This window comes from Staurois parvus, unplaced genomic scaffold, assembly GCF_062004578.1.
Source record: "Staurois parvus isolate SC_StPar_1 unplaced genomic scaffold, SC_StPar_1.0 ptg000071l, whole genome shotgun sequence".
NCBI lineage: Eukaryota > Metazoa > Chordata > Amphibia > Anura > Ranidae > Staurois > Staurois parvus.
The window spans coordinates 4,148,245-4,173,185 of record NW_028317867.1 but is presented as its reverse complement, the minus strand read 5'-3'; the positions used below and the strand labels follow the sequence as shown (position 1 = coordinate 4,173,185).

General features: G+C 41.6%; 1 protein-coding gene across 1 annotated transcript in view; it reads right to left on the bottom strand.

The window, feature by feature from the left end:
- The window catches only part of CEP135 (centrosomal protein 135), an 85,937-nt gene that overhangs the window by 45,499 nt on the left and 15,497 nt on the right, over nt 1–24,941 (bottom strand). Inside the window, exons 2-11 of the mRNA XM_089669277.1 lie at nt 23,544–23,687; nt 23,225–23,374; nt 18,036–18,226; nt 14,301–14,468; nt 12,017–12,158; nt 11,772–11,856; nt 9,192–9,320; nt 5,182–5,397; nt 1,824–1,889; nt 67–217 (exon numbers count right to left, since the gene is read on the bottom strand). Of these exons, the coding sequence (XP_089525403.1) occupies nt 67–217; nt 1,824–1,889; nt 5,182–5,397; nt 9,192–9,320; nt 11,772–11,856; nt 12,017–12,158; nt 14,301–14,468; nt 18,036–18,226; nt 23,225–23,337 (1,261 nt within the window). The 5' untranslated portion in view covers nt 23,338–23,374; nt 23,544–23,687. The remainder of the gene's footprint in view (nt 1–66; nt 218–1,823; nt 1,890–5,181; nt 5,398–9,191; nt 9,321–11,771; nt 11,857–12,016; nt 12,159–14,300; nt 14,469–18,035; nt 18,227–23,224; nt 23,375–23,543; nt 23,688–24,941) is intronic.

Below are 24,941 nucleotides of genomic sequence, written 5' to 3'. Positions count from 1 at the left end.
ATAGTTCTTGTTTTTACAGAACTTTAACATGAATTAATATATAAAATAAAGCCTTATTGGGCTTACCTGTTACCATCTGTTTTTCAAGTTTGCTAGAAAGCCGCTGCTTCTCATTTTCCAAGTGGTTCAAGAGGGATTCTAATTTGCGACTTTCTTCTTTTCTAATTTCTAGCTCATCGGCAAGTTTGTTTTTCTCAAATTCACAAGTGTTAAGGTCCTATCAGAAATCAAACTTCATTAAAATTGATTAAATTTTCATAAACCATGTTTAAAAAAAAAAAAAAAACGGAAAATATAAATATTTAAAATTTTTCAGAAACAAATGGATTTAATGTTTCATGACTTGGTATTTTACTTCACAAAACCTTCTGAGCGTTTTCATGAAACGGTTTGCAAAGCATGAAGTGCTTTTTTTTTTTTAGGCCCAGGACTGCTATTTCACTTGTTGATCCTCCCAGTCTAAAAATCTACATGGATCAGTATCTGCTAGTGAGAGTAAGGAGGGTTTGCCCTTCCTATCACTCACATCTGTGAATGGGCTGGACCCCAATTACGTGCAAGAACGCCAAAGCGGGTTCCTAGCAATTAGCTGTGGGGGGGAGCCTGTGTCCAGAGCCCATCACTCGCAGGTTACCTCTGCATGAAAGGTTACATGCGAGTGATCGCGATTAGCTGCGGGAACCGGCAGGCTCTGACTGCCTTCAACAGAGCTGCTCACGCAGCTAAATGCCGGGGACCCCCGTTGGTGTCACAGATATGAATGCAGCTTTGTTAAGCTGTTCGGAAATTGATTATTTAGACCTCTTTACAACATAGGCTATTACTGCATGGTGGCAGGTTGTGCGAGAGAAAACTTGAAGCTGCAGCTTTAAACTTGCCGGCCAGTCACATACCTGGTATGTCACTGATCTTCAAGTGATTGTACCGGTGATCGGCTCCCTTGTAATAGCGATTGGAATGGCAGACTAGCCTCTTGATTGCTATTACAAGCAGCAGGAGGGGGATGTCCACCCCGCCACCTTCCACCACTTGCTCGGGCTCTGTTCCACTGGACGTGCTGGCTGGCCGGACAAAGCCAGATTTGATTGGCTCTCTGCTATAATAACCTGGGAGCGATAACCTGGCATCACTTCGGGGTTACCTGAATGTAAACAGTGCCATTTTTTAAAAACTCAAAAGCATTCAAAAAAATGCTTTAAAGTGCAAAGGCCCCTCCATAAATAGTACCGGTCACATGTCAGGATGTTTACATTCCTTGTGACAGCAATAACAGTGATAAAAAAAAAAAAAAAAAGACAAAAACAAAACCACCTCATTCACATGGGGAAGGGGTGCCGGGATCTAGGGGCCCCCTTGTTAAAGGAGGTTTCTAGATTCTGATAAGCCCCCCGCCCACAGACCTCCATAACCAGCGGCCGTGGTTGTGGGGCAGAAGCCCTTGTCCCCATGGGGACAAGGTGCTTTGGGGGAGGTAGGCAGAGCCCCCCCTGCCCCAAAGCATCCCCCTCCCATATTGGGGGCATGTGGTCTACATTGGGGGGGGGGGTGCATGTTACGCTCCCCCCCCCTTTCCAGACCTGCATGATCAGATTAGGGTCAGAACTGGGGCTTTTTATATCTCAGCACTGCACTCTCAGGTACAGTAGATGTCTTAAGCCTAAGAGACTTGTTTAGGAAGATTTGTCCTTCAAATTAAAAAGTTTTGGACCAATATAAGAAAAATGTAAAAGACTGCTTAAATAATAATTTACAAAGATATGTACTACCCCAGCAGCACAGAACATGTAATCCATGTTCATATATTTTAAGATGGATTTACTTACAGATTTGTACTGTGCCAAAGTGCTTTCAAGTTTATGGACATCCATCTGTAGTCTCTTTATTTCATTCTAAAATATAAAAATGCATTTAATTATATTAAATTAAAAGCACTTGCTCAGATACCACTATTTTCATACTTCCAGACCCAACACCCCATGAAGGGCCCTGGCCACCTGATAATAAGTACAACATATATTCAGGTTTCTATAGATCAATGATCTTCAGCTCCATACACACACTTTAGTGAACACAAACTCTTTCCTTGGGTGGGGAAAGGTAGGATTGTCTTAATCTTCAAGATTATGACAGATATATATATATATAAAATCTTTACTCTTTATACACTTGTGACTGCACTCCCTGCTTTACTTCTCTACAAATAGTATCATAAAGTTTGCAGAATATCAAAGGAGGGGTTAAAGAGCACTACAGGAAGAAGGTCAGTAGGATGTGGTGGTGGATGTGGTGTGTGGAAAACAATCTGTCGATAAACACAGGAAAAACTAAAGGAACTGATTAACAAGAAAAAGATTGACCTGGCACCACTTTTCATTAAATGTGAACTGGTGGAGCGAGTTCCTGCTTTTAAGTTCCTAGGAATTTAGATTTACAAAAACTTAACATGGTCAATGAATATTAATGCTGTTAACAACAAATCTCAGCAACGTTTATACTTCCTGAGACTTCTCAGAAAAAATGGTTTAAGTAAAAACAATTTACACCAACAGAAAAGGCTGCTCTTCAGAAAAAAAAAAAAAAAAAAAAAGAAGAAGTACTGCACAGTACGTTGCGGGCTGTAAACTTGTCTTTTTTGACAAAATGTATCAGTCCTGTTGTGTCTGCAGAGCAAAAAGAAAAAGTGAGTGATCTGTCCCATCCTGGACATAATCTTTTTGAATTATTGCCATCGGGTAGATGGTTCAAAAACATACAGGCTAGAAAAAATAGATTTAGGGAGAGTTTCTAAGAACGAATAAGGCTATGAATGGAGAAATGAATTCGTTGTGGGGACTTGTTTAACTTACAGCAGTTTCTCACCCCTTTTTTAGTCTGTATGGTTTTTGATGAACATGGACTAATTTTTATTCATGTACAGTGCATGTATTTTATTGGGAATTTTTGTGATAGACCAACATAAAAGTGGCACATAATTGTGAAGTGGAAGTAAAGTTATAAACAGTTTTCAAAATGTATTTACAAATACATATCTGAAAAGTGTGGTGTGCATTTGTATTCAGTCCCCTTTACTCTAATACCCCTAATTAAAATCTAATGGATTACCTTCATATATCACCCATTTAGTAAACAGAGTCTACTTGTGTGTAATTTAATCTCAGGATAAATACAGCTGTTCTGTGAAACCCTCAGAGGTTTGCTAGAGAACATTAGTGAACAAAACAACATCATGAAGGCCAAGGAACACACCAGACAGGTCAGGGATAAAAGTTGTGGAGACATTTAAAAGCAGGGTTAGGTTATAGAAAAATATCCCAAGCTTTGAACATCTCAGAGAACATTGTTCAATCCAAAAATGGCACAACTGCAAACCTACCAAGACATGGCCGTCCACCTAAACTGACAGGCCTAGCAAGAACAGCAATAATCAGAGAAGCAGCCAAGAGGCCCATGGTAACTCTGGAGGATCTGCAGAGATTCACAGCTCAGGTAGTACCATTTGCAATTTGCGAGAAGCCATGTGGGGGACACAGCAAACATGTGGAAGAAGGTGCTCTGGTTGGATTAGACCAAAATTGATCTTTTTGGCCTAAAAGTAAAACACTATGTGTGGCGGAAATCTAAAATACTGCACATCACCCCGAAAACACTATCCCCACAGTGGAACACAGTGGTGGCAGCATCATGTTGTGGGAATGGTAATCTTCAGCAGGGACAGGGAAGCTGGTCAGAGTTGATGGAAAGATGGATGGAGCCAAATACAGGGAAATCTTAAAAGAACACCTGTTCGAGTCTGCAACAGACTGGGGTGGAGGTTCACCTTCTGGCAGGACAACGACCCTAAACATACAGCCAGAGCTACAATGGAATGTTTTAGATCAAAGCATATTCATGTGTTAGAATGGCCCAGTCAAGTCCAGACCTAAATCCAAGATTCTGCGGTAGATGCTCTCCATCCAATCTCACAGAGCTTTAGCCATTTTGCAAAGAAGAATGGGAAAAAAGGTCACTCTCTAGATGTGCAAAGCTGGTAGAGACATCCCCAAAAAGACTTGCAGCTGTAATTGCAGTGAAAGGTGGTTCTACAAAGTATTGACTTAAGGGGCTGAATACAAATGCATGCCACACTTTTCAGATATTTATTTGTAAACAAATTTTGAAAAACTATCATTTTCCTTCCACTTCACAATTATGTGCCACTTTATGTTGGTCTATCACATAAAATCCCAATAAAATCCATTTACGTTTTTGGTTGCAACATGACAAAATGTGGAAAATTTCAAGGGGTATCAATACTTTTTCAAGGCACTGTAAAGGAGTGTATGATTATAGGAGAGCATGTTTGTTGTTTTTATATTTAACAAAACGTAGGCAGTTTTAAGAAGAAATGTCACTGTAGTTTGTTTTGTATGACAATAAAATATTTATCCAATTTATCTATTATCTCACATTAGCTGGCAGATTCATGTTCTGAGGGTTACCCCTGTAGTCAATACTATATATACATAACTGTTCATACAAGGAGGAAGATTATCCAATGGATGTGCAGTTTTCAGACTGTTCTGCAACTGTTTTGTCTGCTAATGGTTCTCCTTTTTTTTTTTTTTACACTATGAATGTTTGCTTGCCATACTGATTTCCACCAACTGACAAACTGCTTTTTTCAAAAGTTGCTGTGTCTGTCCATTTCTTCCTGGGACACTGGGGGGCAGTGATGTTATCACATTCTTAATGTATAGTATAACGGATAGTATAACCATAGTATAACGGATGAGGCATTACAAACATGTGTAAATGCAAACTTTTCCACAAAATAAGCTACAGATTTGAATGCATAAAATTATTTAAATTCCAGGCATATACATTAAAAACACAATTATTACATTGTATAGAAAATGTTTCACTAACTTATCCCAGAGGATTGCTTTGGGAGATGTGCTCAAGTGTTTAATTTACATGCAGTGTTAAGAACCCTAAAGACAGAGAATATTTTGCCCAATGTAACTGTAACCTCTAAACTCCTGAAATAATCAGTGAGCATAGCACTGTCCTTCCATCATGACTTTAGTGGGCAGATGCATGTTTGTGGAACACTCTCTAATTTTAAGCAATCAATTATGATTAGTAAACTCCCATAGTGATATTCAAATTCTCCTACTTCAGATATAGATCAGTGTCACCAACCTTTGCTTCTTCAATCTCAGCATCAGCAGTCTCTAGTGCCATTTCTTTGTCTCTCTCTAGTTGCTGTGCCATCTGGTCGATCTCTGACAGCTCTTTACAGAGTTCCTCATTCTTGCTGCTTAGGTTCAACACCTCACTGGTCACATTCTGTCGTGTTTCCAGCAGCTCTTGTACACGTTTTTCAAGGTCTCGGTTAGCTTGCTGGAGGTACTCAATCTGCAAAACATTCATTATTATGCAATGATAAATCTCATTTTCTAAGGCAAGTCTGAAAATGCTAGCAAAGGCCAGGGACTTTTGTTTACTAAAAACTATTTAAACAGCATATCAGTGGCTCATGCCTATCACTCTATATAAAAATCAGCACAGCAAAACGATTTGAGGTAATAATTCTAAAAGACACAGATGATCTAATCATTATACAATGAATTCTTTGATAACAAACTGGCATCTTATGTATAAAGATAGTAGGCCCTGCACCTGGCCATGTATATTATGCGCACAAGTGAGTGCACACTGCTCAAATAGGCAATGATCCTGCATATTGCACAGTGACAGCATAAACCTGAAGTGCATAACACTGTGCAGGGAGTGCTACAGTGAGCGATAGCAGCAGCTCACTATACTGCACCTTCTCTTCTCTCAGGAAAGTGATCACCAGGGGGAGACCAAAGCGCACACACCAGAGCAGCCTGTCCCCCTTTGGCGAGTGTCCATCTGCATACCCATCAAATGAAACTTGCTGCCTGCCTCCTCTTATCTACTTTGATAGGCACAACGAGGAGGGAGAAGACAGCCTCTGGTGGCTCAGGCTCCCTTTCGTAAGCTTCTGTAAAAAGGTGCTTAACAGAGGCAGTCAGTCCAATGTGCACATCTGCACCTAGTCAGACCAGACACATCTGCAGCCAATATCTGCACTACATTAGTGGACAGGTAGATTATTTTTCCTTCACAAAAAACACCCAAGGCATTAAAATACCCTAATAGGAAACTGGCTGCAAGGCAACCCAGAAGTTTGACTGCATGCTGGACAAACACGGGCCACTGCTCTAACTTTGACACCAAGTAGTCAAGTGAGTTATCTATTGTTAAGGTTTCCGTATCTGCCCTCAACCCCCTGTAACTCAGTGACCATATGAGTTATGCACTGCCTGAGATTTCTGCCAGCAGATAGGCCTGGGCAATGCATCATGAAGACCTGAAAGCTTTGTTTAGGCAGCCACTGCTGATCAATTTAATTGCCATGAGTATTCAAGGCATGCTGACCATGAAAGTTGATCTTGCCACTCTCTACGAAAGCAATCAAGAGGTTCATCTGCAGCACCTCCTGCAGATGCTGCATTATGCTCCCTCTGTGAGGGCAGGATGAGCTCTGGCATTTTCCCTTATAACATGAATCCAAAAAAGATGGACAAGCAGTAATGGTCCAACTCCTGGGGTCCTTGCATAAGCATTGTAGCAAGAATAAGCCCATCCACCACCACCCATTTAACCTTAATTCCGGAGGATCCACCAAATGTGTGCGTTTAAGGAGACTCTATGAATCACTGAGCATGGATGCATGGCTTCAGCCAACAGCTCAATTGCCATTGCAAATAGGTGAGGCAACAAAGGGTACCCCTGCCTTTTGCCTCTAAAAAAATTCAAATGGTTCAGAGATGGTATAATTTATTACAAAATGGGCTAAGGGCTTAGAACATAAAAGTTCGACCCATGCAACAAAATGAGGACTGAAACCAAATTTTAACAGCATTACAAAACAGGTTTTGTGAGCCTCCGAAGCATCATCAGAGATGGGAACATAGCGCCAAATTATCTTCAGCCAACAGAGGTGGCATTTTTGGGTCCAGAAGATTTTTATGTTGCTCAATATTTGCACAGAAGATTCACTATCACTATTGGTCCTAGGGACCACTGCATAGAAGTGATAGAAAAATTTTTAAATTTGAGTTGCCACTGAAAGAGCAATAGAAAGGAAATTTCTCAATAGGGACACCAGTTCCAGTATCAAAAGTGTAAGAATAACTACTTTAAAAATTTAAAAAAGTGGCTGTAAAAATTCTTCAAAATAGGGCTGAACACTTATTAAATACTGACAGAACCATTAGTAGTATGTGAGTTGGAGACAACTGGACCCAACCTCCCACTGTCTAGAATCAAACTTGTTGCAAATGCAGTAAGGTAACTTATAGGGTCAGGGTAAAAGGCAATGCCTCAGGTACTCAGAAAACCTGGACAGCTGGTGGTAGCAGAAAAAGGTCAGATGGCTGGAGTTCCCCAAAATCACTGTAGGTAGTTACATCAAAGTTCCACGTGTCTCTTTGCAAGCAGGAGTCGTAGAGATGCTTCTTCAATGCTGTATGATGGGAAAGATAGCGTGGGGTGCACTCCACTCCACCCAGTAAATAGGTCAGTGCTCAACTGTACAGTGTTAGCCCCTTCTGCAACAAAACTTGGGAATAATGGTTCCCAGAACCTTACATTAACCACTTGCCTACCAGGCACTTATACCCCCTTCCTTACCAGGCCAATTTTCAGCTTTCAGCGCTGCCGCACTTTGATTGACAATTGCGCGGTCATGCAACATTGTACCCATATGAAATTTTGATCATTTTTTTCTCACAAATAGAGCTTTCTTTTGGTGGTATTTAATCGCCACTGGGCGCTTTACTTTTTGCGCTATAAATAAAAAAAGTGCAAAAAATGTGAAAAAAAAAAAAAGTTTGTTTCTTTTATAAAATTTTTCAAACAGGTATTTTTTCTCCTTCACGGATGTGCGTTGATGAGGCAGCACTGATGGGCACTGATAAGCGGCACTGATAGGCAGCACTAAAGGGCACCGATAGGCAGTACTAACGAGGTGGCACGGATAGGCGGCACTGATAGCACTAATTAGGGGTCACGGATAGGCGGCACTGATATGCAGCACTGATAGGTGACACTGATTATGGGTACTGATAGACGGCACTGACTGGCATCACTGCTGGGCACTGACTGGCGGCACGGACTGGCACAACCCCTGGGCACTGACTGGTTTCACTGGTGGGTGGCACTGGTGGGGGGCACAGGTGGGTGGCACTGCTGGGCACATGTAGGTGGCACTTCTGGGCACAGGTGGGGGCACTGCTGGGCACGGGTGGGCGGAGCTAGTGGGCGCACTGCTGGGCGGAACTTGCGGGTGTCACTGCTGGGCACCGATCATCAGGGCACTGATCATCAGTGCCCTGATGATCGGTGCCGATCCCTGCTCTGACAACTGCCGGTTCTCGGCAGTACTTTCCTCACGATCTGACAGCGTGAGGAAAGTGCAGCCGAGAACCGGCACTTGCATTTCCCTGTGATCAGCGTGTCATTGGACACCCCTGATCACGTGGTAAAAGGCCCCTGTGATTGGCCTTTTACCACATCACGTGATCAGCTGTGTCCGTAGGACACAGTGATCACGGAGATCGCCGGGTGCGCGCCCCCTGGGGCGCGCAGGAGAGCGCGTTCTGGGAGAACGTCATATGAGGTCCACCCAGAACTGGCCGGCCGCGGTGAAGCCGTCATTTGGCTATGCGCGGTCGGCAAGAGGTTAATGAAGAAGCTTCTGAAACTTAGCCTGACCAGTCTATTCACCAAGTGAGTTTTCATAGACAGGGCAAGACAATGTCAGCTGCTGTAGACCCTGCAGCTAACACAAAGTGCCCTTACATACCCAGGGCCAGAAGACCTCTCTCCTGGCTGGCACTGACCAGTAGAGCCCTAGCCCTTTAGACTTCCATGGGGCTCTACTTGCAGTGCTGGATGTAAACAATGCTCAAAGGTCATGGGTGTCAGATCTAGATAAGTATGCATCTGTGGAGAGGGAGATCTGTAAGGTTGGAGGGGGGGGGGGGGAAATGCACTTATTCTTTCATGGCATACCTCAATGAATTTGACTAATAAAAAAAAACAAAAAAAAATAAAACAAAAACAAAAAAACAAAAACAAAAAAAAACAAAAACACACCTCTTGGGACAAAGTAATACCTGAAGGTTTAGATGGGCCACATGTTTCTCATTACTTCTGTATCTAGATTCCAGAGAAATTACATCATGCGATCGTCCTCCATCCAGTGCTAATGCCAACCGCTCTACTTCTTTGTCTCTTAATTCAACCTATGATGAAATATAAAGACCTTAACCATTAGAGTACATTACCAGATTATAGAGAGCTGGCTAAGAGAATGTCCATTAAAAATATCTGCTAAACACAATTCCTTACTTCAGCCCATTCATAAAAATCTCTCTACTAATCAGCTTAATTGATCATGTGGGTGATCGATTTTAACCTATACACTCTACAGAAATGGCTAAGGGTAAGTCACTAGACATATGAGCTCCATCACAAACAATTTTCTAGCAGTCAGTAGTAGGTAACATTCAAAAAACGATACTGCATGTAAAATGGTCAGGAAGGATACAACTTTAGGAAAAGATAAACCACATCACTAGTGGTTGATCAGGTAGTAAAGCAGTAAATAAAAAGAAAGAAATCAAAAACATAAAAGGTAACACAAAAACATGAAATTTCTAAAGTCCTTTCAAAAGGAATGAGAATTGTTTCAATGTTCCAATTGTTGTAGCTTTTTTTTTTTAACTTTGTGAAATGTGTTTTTTTTTTTTTCACCAGCCTTCTGCTGAATATAGACATTTATGGCATCGTTGTGCATACAGTTTTATAGTTTGCTAAGATGTTGTCCAACCACTGAAAAATCCTTGTTATCCAGAGGTTCACTAATATTACATAAGCTTGGGGTCAGTCTGTTATTGAAGCTCAACATTTTCCCCAACACTTTCATGTGATATAACTTCCACTTTAGTTTCCTAAAGTTGCTGTACAGGTGAAAGTCGAAAAATTAGAATATCGTGCAAAAGTTCATTTATTTCAGTAATGCAACTTAAAAAGTGAAACTAATATATGAGATAGACTCATTACATGCAAAGCAAGATAGTTCAAGCCGTGATTTGTTATAATTGTGATGATTATGGCTTACAGCTCATGAAAACCCCAAATCCACAATCTCAGAAAATTAGAATATTACATGCAATCAATAAAACAAGACTTGTACATAGAACAATATCGGACCTCTGAAAAGTATAAGCATGCATATGTACTCAGTACTTGGTTTGGGCCTCTTTTGCAGCAATTACTGCCTCAATGCGGCGTGGCATGGAAGCTATCAGCCTGTGGCACCGCTGAGGTGTTATGGAAGACCAGGATGCTTCAATAGCGGCCTACAGCTCTTCTGCATTGTTCGGTCTCATGTCTCTCATCTTTCTCTTGGCAATGCCCCATAGATTCTCTATGGGGTTCAGGTCAGGCAAGTTTGCTGGCCAATTAAGCACAGTAATCCCACGGTCACTGAACCAGGTTTTGGTGCTTTTGGCAGCGTGGGCAGGTGCCAAGTCCTGCTGGAAAATGAAGTCAGCATCCCCATAAAGCTCGTCTGCGGAAGGAAGCATGAAGTGCTCCAAAATCTCCTGGTAGACGGCTGCGTTGACCCTGGACTTAATGAAGCACAGTGGACCAACACCAGCAGATGACATGGCTCCCCAAATCAACACAGACTGTGGAAACTTCACACTGGACTTCAAGTATCGTGCCTCTCCATTCTTCCTCCATACTCTGGGTCCTTGGTCTCCAAATGAGATGCAAAAGTTGCTCTCATCAGAAAAGAGGACTTTGGACCACTGAGCAACAGACCAGGTCTGTTTTCCTTTAGCCCAGGTAAGACGCTTCTGACGTTGTTTGTTGTTCAGGAGCGGCTTGACAAGAGAAATACGACATTTGAAGCCCATGTCCAGGATCAGTCTGTGTGTGGTGGCTCTTGATGCACTGACTCCAGCCTCAGTCCACTCCTTGTGAAAGTCCCCAACACTTTTGAATGGCCTTTACCTGGCAATCCTCTCCAGGCTGCGGTCATCCCTGCTGCTTGTGCACCTTTTTCTTCCACACTTTTCCCTTCCACATAACTTTCTATTAATGTGCTTTGATACAGCACTTTGGGAACATCCAACCTCTTTTGCAATTACCTTTTGAGGCTTTGCCTCCTTATGGAGGGTGTCAATGATGGTTTTCTGCACAACTCTCAGGTCAGCAGTCTTTCCCATGATTGTGATTCCTACTGAACCAGACTGAGAGACCATTTAAAGGCTCAGGAACCCTTTGTAGGTGTTATGGCTTAATTAGCTGATTAGAGTGGGACACTTTGAGCCTAGAATATTGCACCTATTCACAATATTCAAATTTTCTGAGATTGTGCATTTGGGGTTTTCATGAGCTGTAAGCCATAATCATCGCAATTATGACAAATCACGGCTCGAACTATCTTACTTTGCATGTAATGAGTCTATCTCATATATTAGTTTCACCTTTTAGGTTGCATTACTGAAATAAATGAACTTTTGCATGATATTCTAATTTTTCAAGTTTCACCTGTATGTTAATTGCAGTTTTTATGATCTACCAAATACTGTATGCCATATCTGACAAAAAATGTTTTGTTTATGGCCAATATCCATTATGTACATGTATGAAATATATATACATTTCAGAGTGATGCAAACCTTCTGCGTGAGTTGGTTAACTGCTTTTTCAGAGGTGTCCAGCTTTTCTTGTAAAGAGGCCGTGTCCTGCTGAAGTTCCCGAATTCTGAAAATGTACAAAAGTGTATTTTAATTATATGCCAGTTTGAAAGGATCGCTTTATATTGAATTATACTTTTGAGCAGATTGCATATTGCAGTAAGATCATTTAAATTTTCATTCCACTGAAAAGTCTGCTATTTGGAGTAGAACAAAAAAGGACAGACCTATCATCGGCAACTTGCAGCAGATCAGCAACATATGGATCTTCTGGCTGAGGTACAGGGTGGCTGTTCATTCCAGATGGTGGGACGGGTTGGTCAATCTGCATGCGCTGACGCCTAAATGGAATGTTTCTCTTTTTTCCACCTATAAACATTAAAAAATAATTGTAGCATGTAATTTGGTATGCCTAGCTTTGGCAAACACAGTAAAGCGTCATTTAGGTGTGCAGTTGGGGGTAGCAAAAATGTGCGGTTGGGCCGCGTTTCTGCCGTCCACCAACTGCCCCCCTCTTAAGCTGCAATAGGCAGCAGGCCTCGTAACATGTAGGTTTATCCAACATGTAGTGGTCTTTGGGCAGCAAGCCTGAATGTTACACACTCAAGCAAGTGGGGAAGCGCCGCAAACTCCCCATAACCGCATGCAAGACAGAAAGCAAAATTCTTCCTCCTTGCTGGCATCTTTTACATCTAGGAATAACTGCTACGCACATATGGGCTTCTGTTTGTTGTCAGATGTTCTCCGACTTCTTTCCTCCCCACCGAGTACATTCTTTGAAAGGTGCACATTGCACTAAATTTCCATAGGAGGAACACATGTGGCACCGATTTAGGCCTCCCTATTGGAGGAGACCAGAAATCACCCATTATTATTCCACTAGTACAGCGTCTACAAACTGTGAAACTGTAGTATCATTGCAGATTTGTGCACTCTCTCATGGCAGCCAAAATAAACAAAAAAAAAAACAAGCTTGCTTTAATCCCTTGATGTTTATGAGCATACCTTGAATATACATTCATAATAAGAGAGGATAACTGCATAATAAAGCCAACCTTGCTTGTAATAAAATCTCAGGTTAAGCCTAGCCCCTATTCCTGAGGACCTGGGCCTTACAGCCATGGCAATAAAGCCAACAATGTGAACTAGGGTGGAAAACAGGTCCTTGAGACAAATGATCCACTCAACCTAGAAGAGCTCATGGACAGTCTTGCCAGGACGTCTGAAAATCACATATGCATGGGACAGTTCGATGTGATGAGTGGCACCAGGATACCCTCTGTATAATTTCCGAGAAGTAGATGAGGAAGGGGCTTCAGAGGAGAAAAGGAGTAGATCAGGCTAAAATGATTCCACACCAGATTTCACCAGAACATCCACAGCTATCTTAGCAGGTCACTGGACGTGGAGACAGGCTTGGTCAGTTTTCTGTTTAGTCTGGAAGCCGGAAGGTCCTAGTCTATGTTCCCCTCGTGCAGCAAAGGTCTTAACAACATCAGGACTTGGGGGAGTGGTGTTTTGACTGAAGGAATCAGCTTGACAGATTTTAATGTCTGGAATGTGCACGGCATGGTGGACAATGGTGGAATAAATTGTTCTTCTTAAGGTAAAATCTTGTCAGTTTCTCTTGAGCTGCAAGACTTATGGTTCTCTCCCTGATGGTTGATGTATGTCACAAAAGTGGCATTGTCCAACTGAATCTGGGAGATAATCATTTTACAAAAAAAACAGTGAACTTTCGTTGTAGCTATGTGAATAGTTACATTCACACACTACACATGGTCACAGTACAGGCAGGCCCCACATCCTCTTAATGTAATCTGGCCACCAAAAGGGATCATACCACAAATAAAACCAAAAGGGAACTATTTTGGCTCTGCAGTTAACAGATAAAAAAAAAAATAAAAATAAAAATACATTCTTGATAAATAGGAAAGATGGTTGACATTTCTCAGACAAGAAAAGATGATCAGTTTCTTGCTAGTTTTCTAGGAGAATCAAGTAGGATGGGAATGGTTATGTTATGGGTTTTTTTTTTTGCCAAAGTCCAATTCTCCTGAAGGTAGCAGTATAAACCCATATATCTCAGAACGCCATCTATGGCGTCACTTTAAAAAGTGAAGTCCAGTTGGTTCCCTCCCTACCTAATTTTAATTGGTACCTGCCCCTACTTCCACAATACTCACCTAGAATAGCATGATGCTCTATGCCCTGCTCCCTCCTGGGACACTTCACATGTCCCAGGAAGCTGCACGCCATGCACAAAGCGCTGCATGAGTTTTCACATATGCAAAGGGTGGCAGGCTGTGGTTCACCAAGAAAGCCACACCTGGCTCTCAAATCCAAGGTGGCGGTGCCAGCAATCCACAGCTGTAAGAAGAATCGGCTGCTGGAAGACAGCAGCTACAATAACTTTTCCTCTTTAATGAATAATTAGCAAAAAAGGTTTACAGACACAAAAAAAAACAGACACACAATCATAAGATATGTTTCCAACTGGCAAACTCTTACCTGGTGTTTGTACTACAGCTTGAAGGTTCTTTTCTTGCAGCTGCTGAATCCGTTCTGTTTTAGCTTTACTCTCCTTTTCCATTGACCGGATCTTATGGACATACTGGTTATTTAAAAATTTCAGGTCAGCTGTCTGGTGTTCAAGTTTTCTTAGAGAAGCTTTCAAGTCTTCAAGAAAATAAAACAAACAATCAAGGAAATAAAGGAACAATATATAAAACAAGCATTCTATAAACATCACTGCTGACTTCCTTCTAATGATAGCTGTGTCATCTCTGGACATGCCTTCCTGATTAAGTTAATTGGAATAAGCATGCAGCCAGTGAAGTTAGGACGTTGAAATCTACATGCACACACTGGTTCAATGACTCATGCACAGAAAGAAACCAGGAGACCAGCCAAAAACACATACACACGTGAAAATTGGAGAGGTTACCCAAAACAGTCAGATGTCAGTTGTGCTTTTTTTTTCTGGTGTAGTTTACAAAAACAGGATTTTTGTGCTTGCTGTAAAATCTATTTGTTGTAGTTCATTGGAGGGGCACAGAAATTTAGATACCATCAGGATATACTGTACAGGAAGATTGGACAATTAAATAAGTTGTAGTCCAGCCCCAAAATAATCCCTCCTCTGTCTATGACTCCTCAGTTTGTAGAAAGCAGGACCAAGTGCATGAACAGAAACACAGAGGTGGAGACTGCCCTAAGAAAGAAAAGGGTTTTACAATACAAAAATCCTATTTTATTTCCCATCCACTAATGGGCACAGGAATGCAGATACGGTTGAAGCAAAAAAAAGAAAGAACGAAAAAAAGAAAAAAAGAAAAAAAAAAAAGTCAGTCCAGTTGAGGGGTGAGTAACGCAGCAATAATTATCCACAGGCTCATTTGAAAAACTGACCTACCTACAACCCAAAAGCTGCCCTAAGGATAAAGAACAGAATCTGATTGTATGAGGCCAAACCCCAAACCGGGTCCTATCCACACGACCAGAAGAAGGACATGATTAATAAAAATTTGTTCCTCAAGACCAATGACTGTACCAAAAATAAAACAAATTCTGGCAAGGGGAAGAAGACCTACTACATGATGTGGTCAACAGAAAAAAAAATATTAACGCTTAGAAAAACTCCAAGAAGGGACCAATGACAACAGCTTCAGGTGATTAGACCAGCCAGTCTACAAGGAACGTCTCAAAGCCATTTTAACCCGTGACACCTTATGATCAAAAGGCGCAAACAATTTGTGCCAAAGAAGGTTGCCTAACCAGACAACTATGCTTGCAAGGTGAAACTCAACAGGTTAAACATGCAACAGCAAAACGCACAATAAATTACCATGGGTCTGAAGTACCTCTCTAGATACACAAAAACTCATGGGTTCGATCACACAAAGTCACTGAGACTGAAGGAAGAATGTGTATAGGAGGTAAACCTGCAAAGGGTGGAGAGAGATGAATGCAAGGCCTTGCTCTTTGTTCTGACTTTTTGGTGCTTGTCATTTAACCAAAAGGACAAGACTATACATCCTCCCTGGCACTCACAGCTGTTCTAGAAGCTTCCTAGAAGAGTTCTACTAAACTCCAGATACAGGTCTACAAAGGTTTCAGGACCCCACAAACTACTGCAGGGTCAGTTGCAGAGTTCTTTTCAGATGCGCTAAGAGAGCTCACCCATTATAGGACATAATAGGAGAAAGCATCTGAAGCATGTTCCCTAAAAGGTTAAGGAACTAACAAGAAAAGAGGACTTGGCCCTAAGTGGACAAGTCCCTCGAAGTCCACAAGACCAGTTTGGTTTCCAGCAGAGGATTTCTGGAGCAGAAGACTGGTGCATTTTGCCTGCCATGCAGTATTTGAGGCACATCTAGGTGTATGAACCTCTCTGCTCAGCCCAAAGGCTACTGGCTTCCTATGGCAAAGTCTTTAAAAGAGACAACATGATTATTGTGAAGACTCGGCATTCTTTAGAGCAGGGACCAGGTTACCTTTTCTGCCACATGCAGAACTCCCATTCTTTCAGTGGGGGCACAACAGCAACTAAGTGATGTTCAGTGAAGACTGAACCAGGAAACCAGCCCAAACATGTAAGGGACTACCATTTCTGAAGAAATAGACAGTCTGGTTGATGGTGGCTCTCCATTCAGAAGGGGGCTGAAGAGGACTGGGAGAAAAGAAGAGAAGGGAGACAGACAACCCTAGGAGAAGGGTCCTCCAACAGGATGATAGACCTGAGGATACAAAGGCTGTGGACCTACTGTACTTAAGAAACTAAGCTGGCAAACAGGTGACTGGCAGTCATCAACGCCTGAGTCAGGTGAAACATGATCCTATCAGATTTTGCAGGTGTTTGGCCTTTGGGAAAGATGTTACCAAGGATCCATGAAGCTCTCTTTGCAGAAAGTTTTCTGAGCGCTCCATAAACGGGGATGCCAAGGTAAAGTATTAGGGTGAACAGAGGAACTAAGATTGAAAAATAGCAGGTAACCCCAGGGTGACAGGTAGGGAACAGTTGGAGCTGGTCACGCGTTGACCTAATAGGTTGGAGGAGGGGATCTGAGAGGTACCATACACCATGAATGGTTTATCATATCCCAAAGGCAAGGGATTTCCTTGAGGGAAAGAAGGGTGGTCCAAATAGGGGACAATTTAAGGCACCAAGTTAACACACGGGCTGGAGCACAAAAGGGATAAGGAGGAGTAGCTGAAAGGGGCATCAGAGGCAAAGGATGTGAGTGAAAGGGAAAGCCTTTTGCACCTAAATGCCAGAGAAGAAAAACTACCCAAGTGGAGGTATGCCTTGATAGAGAATGCTGACCAAAGGGCTTCGCCTCTCTCGGACTTCAAGCTGCATAAACTGTCAGAGTCAGGGTCTGAGGGCCCTGGGGGAACCTACCACTGGAGTAGATGACGGAGAAGGATGGAGTTCAGCCGACCTCTCCTTACACCTATGTTGATGCAGGAGTATGCTCAAGCACTCCATGGCATTGGCATTCTTGATTAGTGTAAAATTTAGGACTAAAAGAATAGAAGTCCCTTTAAGGCCAATTTGGTTAGATGGTTTTCATAAGTGGCATGAGTGTTTCAGCATCTTAACCAGAATGCTCTGCGCATCTGTATGGACATAAAACCTATGCAAGACACAAGTTTAGATGCTTTTAAAAAAGCCATCATAAAAACAGGACAAGGCTCCAGACATCTGCTCACATGCTCAAATAAGGAGAAGCGTATCCCAGCACTGGAAAGATCCTTTTGGAGGGAACTTTCCCATTCTGCCACTGTTATGCAGATTAAGGTAACTGCCAACAAAGGGAAGTGAGTAGAACCTGACTTATTTGTTTACAGTGTGAGTCGAAATCTGCTTTAAAAAAAAAAAAAAAAAAAGTTAAAAATTTTTTAACCCAGTTTTAAAAAAACTGGAAGCTAATTGGTTTCTCTGCAGAGTTGCACCAGATTTTTCACTCTCCGGTTTTAGTAAAATCAACCCCACAGCAACTAGCCCAGACTTTAGGAGTCAAGTAATGGCCAATTCTAGCGTGGGAAGAGAGCCTCATTTGTGACAACTATTCTGACAGGCACCTTTTAAATATACATCAACCTACACTAAAGTAATCACAATTTTAAAGACTGTTGAGGACATCCTGGGACACAACAAACCTGTTAAAATGACATGTATTACCTGGCAACACAGACAAACACTCAAGCAGACATGTCAGACTCTCAGGCCCAGTGTCTGACCTTTAATGTGTCGGTCTGATTCCTCTTTGATCCTCAGGAGGTCCAAGTGCAGCTCATTGTTTTCCCTGACAAGTCTTGCATTCTCTGCCTTATATGGTTCTACCACAGAGTCAAAATTCTTATTCTCCTTCTCATTTTTGCTAACACTTAACTTAGCATTCCGAAGGCTTTCGGTAGTATGAACAAGGTCACTGTGAAATGCAAACAAACCAAAATGTCAGACAAGGGCTTATATGGCTCAACATAAGGCAAGGTCATACAATAGCTTTTCGGATATGGAAAAATTGAAAATCTCTGCGCATACCGACTTTCATTTTATACAATCAATTACTTTCACAATACTGAGGTGGATTCTTGCAGATTTACAGTAACTTTTATAGTCAAGTGCATTACTCATTTAGCATTATCTATATGGATGTACCATCATTCTGGGATACTCTATGAAACAAGTTAGCAGAGGAATTAACTTGGTTAAATATTAATAAAGTAATGGGCCCTGATGGTATTCATCTCAGCGTTCTAAGAGAAGTTCGAGGTATAGTTGTTGAACAATTAATGGATCTTTTTAATTAATCTCATCTAACAGGAGAACTTTCCCATGACTGGTGGACAGCGGATACTGTACCTATACACAAAAAGGGCAGCATGGTAGAAGCTGGCAATTACTGGCCAGTGAGTTTACCATCAGTTGTAGTCAATTTAAGGGAATCACTCCTGAAAAGGATTGTTGAACACTTAAAAACACATAGCTTGCTTTACCCAAAAGCTTTACTGATGGCTGACCATGTCAGTCTAATCTGAATGAATTTTCTGACCATATCACCAATGTTTGTACCAGGGAGGTGCGGTGGACACAGCCTCAATTTTACAATCTCGATCTCAGCAAGACATTTAAAACAGTTCTACACAATGACCTAATACTAAGGTTGTACAAGCCAGGACTTCACTCTTGGGTTATTCAGTGGACATACAGCTGGCTAAAGGATAGCCACGGAAATGGGAGTGGGTACCATTCAAACCAGGTACCTGCTCCCACCACAAAAAAAAAAACAAAAAAACAAAAAAAAACAAAACCCACACACACACACCACAACAAAGGCCAAAACTTAAAGGGGAAGGAAGACAAGCAGAACTTTCCCTTTCTGGGTGAAGTTCTGCTTTAAGGGCTTCAAAATGGCCATCAACAGAATCCCTAAGAGAGAGAACATCCACAATAAAAAACTGTGAGGTGTTTATTGAGAACTAAAATGGTAGGCTCCACTACTCAAACAGACGGTTTCTTTTTAAAATCCTTTTCTATTGGATAAATATCAACAAAAGGTTTCGGAGGAGTGAAAACTTCACGGCATATTCAACCTCAGTGCACAACCTGTGGGTGTATGGGGAAGAAAGTTTTTAGACTTAGCCAGTCTTTTAGTACCCCTAGGGATCTGATTTGGCTGTGGAGAATCAGGTGCTGTTAGGCAAAGGCTAGTGTGCACTTAATTTGACCAAAGTAAAAAAAAAAACATTTGTCGCAAGGCCATAGCTTGTATCTCTTGAAGTGGTTCTAAAAGGTAGAACGTTTTTTATCTTAATGCACTGTCTGCCTTAAGGTAAAAAAACAAAAAAAAAAAAACCTTCCATGTATAGGATCTCACCCAGCTCCCCTACATACAAACCTGAGCCCGATCTTGATCCAGTGCTGTGCCCAGCGCCTTCCTCGGTGCTCTCTTTCCTCATTGGTCATGGAGGCAGCAGCAGGAGCCATTGGCGGTGTATGGTGCCCTAAGCTAACTACATGCATATGTTGTGGTCATGTCCTTCCACACAGTCCTACTGGGGGGGAGGTGCTTGCTTTAACTTTTACACTGCCTACTATCTGTGTTCCTCCCCTAGTAGAAACCTGTACATTGGGACTGGTTGAGGACTTGGCACATACAATAGCTGTGCGCACTTTGCATGGTTCATTACTATTCTATGCCAGGATAGTGCTACATTGGAAAACCTCAACTGGTCCCACCACTGCAGTATGGATGTTGCTTGTCAGTGGTTCCCTTATAGAAAAGCTACTTATTATTCAAGGTGTTCAAAGAAATTTAATAAAGTTTCGGATGTCTGGTTGAATCGAATTTGACAGCTGCTTAATGTAGTATACCCCCTACTAGACCCACCTCTTGCTTTGCTTCTACCTTTAAGATCTCAGCCTCATAGTAAAGTGCTAACTCCTTCTGAGGTGTCTCACACCTCCCAGCCCCCCTCTGACTACTTTCTCATGCATCCCCATGATATGGAGCATGACTATTCTAGGATGTCAATCTCCTTTTGTCTTTTATTTGGCAATCTGTTCAGGTCACCACCGAATGGTACTGATGGTTAGTGCAGTGTGTTACTGTTAGTTGGTTGGTAATTTCAACTGTTTTTTGGAGCCAGAGTATGCCCTACAGGCTCATTTTGTACCTTACCAAAAGCTAATTAAAAAAAAAAAAAAAAAAAAAAAAAGCTAGGAATAAGAGTCCACATGTACAAGGAAACTGTCTTACTTTATCCACAACGCTGGGCCTATTAAGTGCCAGGTTTTGTTCATCAGTGGGCATAACCCTGAAGGGATCTGGGAACCATAGAAATAGACCATAGCCCTGGAAATGTATGGCACCCTGCAGCTAAATTCACATGATGCAATTCGTGCCAAGTTAAGAGCTTAAAGTATAACTAAAAGGCAAAACCTTTTTTTTTTTAATTTTTGGACACAATTTAGATGGATTAGAACACCTGACAGATTTTTAATGTTACCTCCACCGCCTCTCTATTTATTCTGTTTACCGTTATCATCAAAAGTGAAAAGTAAAGAAAATCCAAAATTTTGGGTTGTCCCCAGAACAGTAATAATGGGGAAACCTTCCAATGGGGACACTAGTTCTGGTGACCTGGAAGCCCCAAGATTATCTTCAAGCGTAATTTTACTTTTCTGAACATGTTACACCCCTATTTAGGGTGTAACATGTTCAGCATCGCCCCCTGATCTCCCCCACAAATAGTTCATTGATGCACAGGGATCTCTCAATGACGCGGTTGTGTGGGTCAAGTACGGCTCACTGCCACAATTCAAAGAGAGCGTGGCCGTGCGGGGCTCCGCCCACACTGCCGCATCACTGATTCAAAGATCCCAGTGAATCAATGAACTACAAGTACCAACAGCCTTTGCTACTGTTGGCTTGTAGTTCTCAATGAACTATCATGGCGTTGTGGTAGTTCATGGATACTCCCTGTCAGTGATTGCACCAACAGTCTCGTAAGAGTCCAGCATGGCATCAGCGATCGGCTGATCGCTGGTGCAATGCTTTCCAGGTTACCCCCCCAAAAAAGGGTAAATAAAACAAAGTAAATAAACATTTTAATCACCTGCAAAAAAAATGTGCAATTATTTTTTGTTAAAAGGTGAACTTATCCTTTCCTCTCACTTCCTGTTTTGGCAATGGGACAGAAAGTATAACTCCCCACCCCACCCACTACTTTATCCAAAAACACACACACTCTATAGTTCTACTTTAAAGTGGTTGTAAACTCTGTTTTTTAATTTTACCTACAGGTAAGCTTATAAAAAAAGCTTACCAGTAGGTAAAATGAATATCTCCTAAACATGTACCGTTTTATGAGATATTCTCTCTTCATTTATTCTGGCACATGCACTCTGAAGAAACTGCATACCCGTACCATTCCTTCAGAGCTGTATACCATGACATGGGACTCCCGCGCGCATGAGCGGGAGCAACGTCATCGCAGCCCGGCCTATCAGAACGCAGCTTGCAAACCTAGAAGCAAGATGGATGAAGATGGAAGCCTCTACAGCGGTGACAGCTCACGGTTAGAGGGCTTCGTTTTAAGGTAAGTTTTACATAATGCGCTAGTATGCACATTTTATGTCTGCGTTTTACTACCGCTATAATGCAAGCTCCAGTGCCAAAAGTGCTCCTCACACATACGGTGAGAATAACTGATCCTGCAAGGTAGTGCAAGACAATAAGCAGTCAGATGTTGATAGAGCCGGATTATACAACTTTATTGGTTTGAAAAAGGAAAACAAAAAAAATAAAATATGGAGCCTTACATAGTAGGCAGGGTTATACTGTATGCTCTAGAGGTGGTCCTAGCAAAGGTTTTTGCCAATGTCTAATCACCTGAAAATAGCAATATATAATCCATGGTCTTTGCATACCAGTGATGTGCTCAGACATGCTTCAGACTAAGACCTGAATCCATATGTGCAAGCCCACCAGACAGCCGTCACGTGTAGGATGTCCCTTGTATACCTGCAACTGCAGGAGAAGGAATGTCCTGGACGTAGATAATTAGCCTCTGCAGCTAACAGCTTCCTGATGGGTTCACACAAGTGGGTTCGGATCCTAGTCTAAACATGCCCTAGCTCATCATTAATCAATACCAGTCCTTTGTGCTGCATGATTGATAAAAGGGGTTTATTTCCGTTTTTAAAGGGCCGCTTCACACCAAAACGCAGTTAAGGAAAGATGCATTCCATGTATGTTTCCTGCACTGCATTCAAAACACACTGCCATTGAATTCTACTGCAGGTGCCAATATGTTAACAGCACCCCAGATGCAGATGATAACAGTGCATTTATGGGCACCAGATTGCATGGTACCGCAGTACCATGCAATTTTGTGCAGCACGTTTTTTTTCAAAGGTAGTACATGCACTTTTTGTGTGGCCGGTGCGATTTGCAGCCTATTGAAATTAATTGGCTGCAAGTCAATCTGCAGTGGAACACACAGGTGTGAACCAGCCCTAAAGAGATAAAACATAGTAAAATGTGCATGTATTGCAAAACTGTACTGCATGTTTTGTTTTTACATTTTGCCGAGGCATACACTAACAATAGATATCAACTGAAGTGGTAGAGCACAAAGTGAGATTATTAGAACAATGAGCATCTGTGAAATCATTACAGCATACATAGGACTTAGCATTATGAGCAGGTCACCCAAGACAACTAACAAAAACAGAAAACTGTGTTGATGGGAAGATACAGAGAAATTATAAAAAAAGATCAAAATGTAAATTTAATATAAATCCTAAAGCAAATATATTTGGATAACATTTTTGTAAACACTGAAGTTGGGCTCTGAAATGTAGTACTTTAAATAGAAATAAAAAAGGAAAAGCACACAGAGATCTATTAAAATGAAAATACCTGAAGAGTTTTTCAACTAGAGGTAAGGATTCAATGCCAAGTGGTTGCTTGTAGCCCAGCTGGTCCAGGCGCTTGCGCAGATTAATAAATTTTCTTTCTGCGGCAGTGCTCATTGTGGAAATTCTTACCAAGACAGACTCAAGGACCCAGCTTCAGTGGATGCAAACAAAAAAAGACATTAATTTAAACCTTTAAAAAGCCTGCTTAATCTGACAAAGATCCAAATGTGTGCCTACCTATTGCCTAAGCTAAAACAATATAAAATAATGACTAAAGCAAACCACATAAATAAAACATGATCCAAGTAATTTTCACTCACTTTTGTATAGTGACAAGCCGACGTTCAAGCCTTTACACAGGAAGTGCCCCTTCATTCATCTGACTTCCACATGCATCAGCTGAACATCTTACATCTTCTACAGTAAAACCAGTGTGTTAAACAAGTCTGACGATGCAGTAGATTCTGAAAAGAAAAAGGAAAACATTATCTTTCACAGATCCCCTTTAAGTTTTTCTTATATGCACTACTGTGCAAACGTTTTAAGCAGTTGTAAAAAAGCTGTAAATTAGGAATGCTTTCAGAAATAAAAAAGTGTTACTAAACCCCGGACCCTGCATTCACTATATCTGGTCTCCCATAGTACACAGAACAAGGAAATGCAATTATTTTAGTAAATGTAAACTGCTAAATACCTTTTCTCATCAGCAGTATAGAAGTCTTGTGACTTCTATCAGTTTCCAGCAGGGCACTGGTTAATCTTGTAGGAGTTTTTTGACTGTCCTATGAGGCTGCATATCCTCTGACCCTCTGTCTGGACAGTGCTGATTGGCCCTGTTCTGATCACATGCACCCTTCACCCCCAAAAAAACTACCAATACACACTAAACTGAGCATGAGTAAACTGAATCACTGAGCGACTCCTAGAACTCTGCACTATCAGCAGATTGGAGACAGTAGAAGGGGAGGATCAGAGAAGGCAGGATCAATCTTCCACAGTGAGTATAATAAGCATGCTATACTGCATGCACACTGATTTTACTGTGTGGTTTTAGTAACACTAAGTTTATTTTTCTTTCAAATAATTTTTATTAAAGAAATCTGGACAAAGTATTAAAGTACAGATACATACAATTAAATGTAAAGCGATGGTGTCATATTAAACAAAACAAAAATCATGTACATCATTTAAACAGTATAAGTTTGGTGGTCCTCAACCAGCTGCCCCAGACCATGTAAACACCTATTTTCATAGTAGGTCTTGGTAGAGATCTCCACCTGGTCCCAACTCAACATCTGTAAATAGTGAGTGATCTGGCAGAGGCGGAAGGTCTCCAAGGGGGGTGTTTGTAAGGTCTGCAAAGAGAGCGAGGACTGGAATTCCTTTGTGGTCTATAAAATGGGCTATCCCGTAAAGGCCAATGTTAACCCACCATGTAAACCGTTGATAGTTTTGTCCAGGGGGAAAACATGGGTTTCCAAAGAGGGGGGCCACAGAAGTGTGTGGGGACTTCAGGGCAATAGTTTATTTCTATCAATTAACAAAATGGAAGTAAATGAACAGAAGAGAAATCAAAATTTGGTGTGACCACCCTTAGCCTTCAAAACAGCATGAATTCTAGGTACACTTGCACACAGTTTTTGAAAGGACTTGGCATGTAAGTTGTTCCAGACATCTTGGAGAACTAACCAGATATCTTCTGTGGATGTAGGCTGCCT